Below are 6,004 nucleotides of genomic sequence, written 5' to 3'. Positions count from 1 at the left end.
CTTTATCAGAATCTCAGTGTTCCCTAAGCCTTGTGCTCACCCTTCCGCCTCCCCGCAACCCACCCCTGGTAACCACTGATAAACTTTGGTTTTTATACATTTGCCTATTCTAAATATTTCATATAAGTGGGATTGTACAATATTTGTCCTTTTGTGACTGATTTATTTCACTCAGCATGTTTTCAAGTTTCGGCCATGTGGTAGCATGTATCAGGACTTCATTTCTCTTTGTGGTTGAGTAACATTCCATAGTATGGATGGACCACATTTTGTTTATTCCATAGTATGGATGGACCACATTTTGTTTATCCATTCATCTGCTAACGGACACTTGTGTTGTTTCCACCTTTTGGCTAATGTGAATACTGCTGCAATGAATGTTATTGTACAAGTATCTGACTGTGTCCCTGCTTCGATTCTTCTAGGAGTGGAAGGGTTGGGTCACACAGTAATTCTATGTTTAAGTTTCTGAGAAACCGCCAAACTGTTTTCCACAGCAGCTGTACCATTTACAATCCCACCAGCAATGTACAAGTGTCGCGATTTCTCCACACTCCTCCCCTTTTTATCAGTGTTTCCCCCTTTCTTCCCTCAATGGCAAACAAACTGACACTCTTTAAGGTGACAGAGACTCGGAAGTACATGGGGAGCTATGAGTTGGAATCAACTCGATGGCAACAGGTTTAGAAAGGAGGAGTCCCTTGGTGGTGCAAATGGTTAATGCACTTGGCTGCTAACTCAAAGGTTGGAGGTTTGAGTCCACTCAGAGGCCCCTCAGAACAAAGGCCTGGCCATCTACTTCTGAAAAAAATCAGCTATTGAAAAACCCTATGGAGGGCAATTCTACTCTGACACACATGAGGCCATCATGAGTTGAAATTGACTTGACAGCAACTGATTTAGAAAGGAGAACATGATTTTCGAACTGAGCTTCTGAGGAAGACTAGGGTTCCTAGAAACATTTAAAATATTTATTAATAAAATAGCAACAATATGTGTCACATGTTTCATGATGCCACCATTTGTCTGTCAGTTTGTCAAACTGGAGAGAGACAATGGAGAAGCTCAATATTATCAGTCAGAACAGGGCCAGGGGTTGACTGCGGAACAGACCACTAATTGCTCATATGCAAGTTCAAGGTGAAGCTGAAGAATATTAAAACAAGTCCATGAGAGCCTAAGTACGACCTTGAGTATATCCCACCTGAACTTAAAGACTATCTCAAGAATAGATTTGATGCATCAAACACTAATGACCAAAGACCAAATGAGTTGTGGGACAACATCATATATGAAGAAAGTAAAAGGTCATTAAAAAGAAAGAAAAGACCAAGTTGAATGTCAGAAGAGACTCCCACACTTGCTCTTGAACTTCTAGTAGCTAAAGCAAATGGAAGAAATGATGAAGTAAAAGAGCTGAACAGAAGATTTCAAAGGGTGACTTGAAAAGACAAAGTAAAGTATAATGAAATGTGCAAAGACCTGGAGTTAGAACACCAAAAAGGAAGAGCATGCTCAGCATTTCTCAAGCTGCAAGAAATGAAGAGAAAATTCATGCTTCAAGTTGCAATATTGAAGGTTTCTATGGAAACCCTGGTGGCACAGTGGTTAAGAGCTGTCTGCTAACCAAAAGGTCGGCAGTTCAAATCCACCAGGCGCTCCTTAGAAACTCTATGGAGCAGTGCTACTCTGTCCTATTAGGTTGCTATGAGTCGGAATCGACTCAACAGCACACAACAACATGGGCAAAATACTGAACAATGCATGAAGCATCAAAAGAATATGGAAGGAATACACAGAGTCACTGTACCAAAAAGAACTAGTGGACGTTCAACCATTTCAGGACGTAGCATGTGATCAAGGACTGATGGTATTGAAGGAAGAAGTCCAAGTTGCACTGAAGGCATTGTCAAAAAATAAGGCTCCAGGAATTGACGGAATACTGATTGAGATGTCTCAATAAACGGATGCAACACTGCAAGCACTCATTCGTCTACACCAAGAAATCTGGAAGACAGCTACCCAGCCAACCTACAGGAAGAGATACATACTTGTGCCCATTCCAAAGAGAGGCGATTCAACTTAGTGCAGAAATTATTGAACAATATCATTAATATCACATGCAAGTAAAATTTTGCTGAAGATAATCCAAAAATGGCTGCAGCAGTACATCGACAGGGAAATGCCAGAAATTCAAGCTGGATTCAGAAGAGGACATAGAACGAGGGATATTATTATTGATGTCAGATGGATCTTGGCTGAAAGCAGAGAATGCCAGAAAGATGTTTACCTGTGTTTTATTGACTATGCAAAGGCATTCGGCTGTGTGGATCATAACAAATTATGGATAACATTGTGAACAAAGGAAATTCCAGAATACTTAATTGTGCTCATGCAGAACCTGTACATAGACCAAGAGGCAATCGTTTGAACAGAACAAGGGGATATTGTGCAGTTTAAAATCAAGAAAGATGTGAGTTAGGGTTGTATCCTTTCACCATATTTATTCAATCTGTATGCTGAGCAAATAATCCAAGAAACTGGACTACAAGATGAAGAACTCGACATCAGGATTGGAGGAAGACTCATTAACAATCTGCAATATGCAGATGATACAACCTTGCTTGCTGAAAGTGAAGAGAACCTGAAGTACTTACTGATGAAAATTAAAGACTACGGCATTCAGTATGGATTACACCTCAACATAAAGAAAAAAACCCTCACAACTGGACCAATAAGCAACATCATGATAAACGGAGAAAAGATTGAAGTTATCAAGGATTTCATGTTACTTCGATCCACAATCAAGGCCCATGGAAGCAGCAGTCAAGAAATCAAACGTCTTACTGCATTGGGCAAATCTGCTGCAAAAGACCTCTTTAAAAGTGTTAAAAAGCAAAGACGTCACTTTGAGGACTAAGATGCACTTGACCCAAGCCATGGTATTTTCAGTCACCTCATAAGCATGCGAAAGGTGGACAATAATAAAGAAGACTGAAGAAGAATGGATGTCTTTGACTTATGGTGTTGGCAAAGAATACTGAATATAGCATGGACCGCCAGAAGAACAAACAAATCTGTCTTGGAAGAAATACAGCCAGAATGCTCCTTAGAAGTGAAGATGGCAAGACTCTGTCTCACATACTTTCGACAGGTTATCAGGAGGGACCAGTCTGTGGAGGGGCATCGAAAAAGAGGAAGACCCTCAATGAGATAGATTGACAAAGTGCCTGCAAAAATGGGCTCAAACATAGCAATGATTGTGAGGATGGCACAGGACCCGGCTGTGTTTCGTTCTGTTGTATGTAGGGCCACTATGAGTTGGAACTGACTCAACAGCACTTAACAACAACAACACTGCATGATTATTATGTCCCAGGCAGTATGCTGAGCACTTTATTACCTCATTTAATACTCATTACCACTTCTCCATTTACAGACAAGGAAACTGAGGCTGAGAAGGGAAGTAATTTGTCCAAGGTTAGCTAGGTGGAGCCAGGATTTGAATCTAGCTTGTCTATTTCCAGAGTCTTGCTGCTTTTGTTTTTGCAGAAAACAAAATTTAGTTACAATATAGAATTATCTCAATTTTAAGTCTGTCTTCTGGGTATGTATTAGACTTTTGACATATGCTACCACGGTTTGAACTGAACCCACCCAGAAGTGCCTCGGAAGACAGGGCTGGTGATCTTTGGAAAGTCACAGCCTTGAAAACCCTATGGAGCAGTTCTACTCTGCACACATGGGGTCACCATGAGTTGGAATCTACTTGATGGCACTTAAACAACAACATCAATAATGGCTTATTTATGCTATAATCTAGACTGTGAGCTCATGTGAGGTAAAGAATTGTGTTTTTATCTCATTTCCAGGGCCCAGCACATAGTTTGCACTCAATAGATGTTTTTGAATAAGTGAATGTATGATTTGGAATCTGAACACAGACTTGTAAATTTTGTTGTTTTAAGCTTCATATTCCAGTAATTTTTCAGGGTAGCGAGTTCACTGGAATTGTGAGGTGGCAGAAGATTGCAAGCGTTACACAATGAAGGGTTGATGAGGAAACAGAATCAACCAACTCAGACAGTATTTTTCCCCAAAGAAGGCAATGAAAGCAAAAAAGAGGTGCACCAGTTGCACCTATCTTGAGGAAGGAGACAGGAGAAACTTGTATAGGTTTACAAGCTGAGGAGAAATCGCCAGTAAACAGCGGAAGGCGAAGGTGGAAGAGAGATGGGATCAATGGGAGGTGAGACCTAGAGAGGGTGTGATCGGTCCTAGGGGAATTAGCCTCGAGCAGAAAGACACCTGTTACTCTGGATCAAGGAAAACAAAGGCTGTCGAAGATGCAGGAAAACTTTTGGCAGAGTGGAAAGAAGGAATGCGGCAGGAACCAAGACTTCACAGAGGTGAGAACAGCCTGGTTCATGAAGTTTCTCTTCCTCGCCATTTGGCGCCAAGGATCAGAAAACTGAACTCCAGAATGGGGTTGCCAACTTAAAACACACACACACACACACACACACAAACTACTATCTACTACCATCATGTTTCCTTCTAAAAGGGAGGGTGGCATTTAACACACCAGAAAAGGTAGAAAGGACATCATCTCTGAATAAATGTACTCAGCTTTATGACCAACTCACTCCGTTGCCCTTATTTTTCTCATTTCTCCAGAGAGGATGACTCTGTCCTCCACAACGAGTGCGTGGGAAGTGCTGCTCCAAGCCGCCCACGCGGGCAGCCGCTTCCAGTCCCGGGGGGAGGGCGCCCGGCCTCTCCCGGAGTCCCGACAGACGGCCGCGGGTTGCCATTCCCGCCCTTCAGAGCCAGGCAGTGACTCGCAGGTCCCGGCCGCGAGGGGGGCGGGAATCCGCCTCCGGAAAGCCTGCGCCCCAGCCAAGGGTCTCGCGGGGCGCAGACCCCGGCGGCGGCGGGCGTGCGGGGACTGGGCGACGCCTGGAGTCGCGAGGGGCGTCTCTCCTCACCCCATCCGCCACCGGCCGCCCAGGACCCGCCCCGCCCCGCGGCCCGCTTTCGCGCAGATCGGGCGCCCACCGACTCCCGCGGGGCAGCAGGGTGGGGTGGGATGGAGCGGCGGCCTCTCGCGCCCTCCTCCGATCGCCCTGCCCCGCAGGTATGAGGACCCGCCGCCCGCGCCCCGGCTGACACTCTAGGTCCGCGACGTCCGGATTCCTGAGGTTCTGGTTCCCCTCGGGCGGTCTGGGCGCTCAAGCCCGCTCTTGGGATCGCGGCTTCTTGGACTAGCGTGCGAGCGTCAGTGGGCGCCCACGCAGGGCCACCGGAGGGGTCCGCTGAGCGCATCATCCAGGCTTCCACCCTACCTGTCGTAGCTCCAGCGGCTGTAGGACAGGGTCCGGTGGCTGCTGACTCCCTCCATCGCTGCCTCGCGGCTCAGCTCCGGCTCCACGCGCAGCGGCTGCGCCAGTCGCGGGGACCTGCGGCGGGCTCGGCGCTAGCTTGCTCGCTGGCTGCGGTCTGGGGCGCAGGCGGAGGACTGTACCATTTGTTCCCCGGGGGGGCAACCCCCCAGGCTCTGCCAATGGCGGCGACCCGCGGGCTGCTGGGCCCCGGGCCCCAGGGGCCCCCTTCCCCCTCCCTCGGGTCCCGCGGGGGCACGGCTGAGGCAGCCTGGACTGCTTTTTATTTCCGATGTGCGCTCCACGTCGCCATGGCAACCGCTCCGTCTTTTCTGGCATCACTAGGATACCCCTGCTTTCAAACCTTCCCTGGACAGGGACTGCTAAGAGGCTGTCCCTTCTCCTCGCGTGGGAGTCGCCCATACGCTTCTTCAACTCAGGTCCCCTGTGCAGACATGCTCCCTCCTGTCCGGCGTGGGAGCTTCGTCCATCTGCCCCTCCAACTTCCCACTGTTAAGCCCACCCCAACCTCAGGAATGGGAATACCCCTCTCCCGAATTTCGGAGATTCCCACCGTCTTCCCGCCACTCTTCCCCAGTGTGGAAGTCGTTCTTTAACTACCG

The 6,004-nt window shown here is 47.4% G+C and overlaps 1 protein-coding gene across 1 annotated transcript in view; it reads right to left on the bottom strand.

The window, feature by feature from the left end:
* Positions 1-5,451, bottom strand: part of TUB (TUB bipartite transcription factor) — a 78,893-nt gene extending 73,442 nt beyond the window's left edge. Inside the window, exon 1 of the mRNA XM_004369614.1 lies at positions 5,346-5,451. Within this exon, the coding sequence (XP_004369671.1) occupies positions 5,346-5,401 (56 nt within the window). The 5' untranslated portion in view covers positions 5,402-5,451. The remainder of the gene's footprint in view (positions 1-5,345) is intronic.
* Positions 5,452-6,004: the final 553 nt, after the last annotated feature.

Source organism: Trichechus manatus, unplaced genomic scaffold (assembly GCF_000243295.1).
Source record: "Trichechus manatus latirostris isolate Lorelei unplaced genomic scaffold, TriManLat1.0 scaffold00006, whole genome shotgun sequence".
NCBI classification, from domain to species: domain Eukaryota; kingdom Metazoa; phylum Chordata; class Mammalia; order Sirenia; family Trichechidae; genus Trichechus; species Trichechus manatus.
This window is presented reverse-complemented; position numbering and strand designations above follow the sequence as displayed.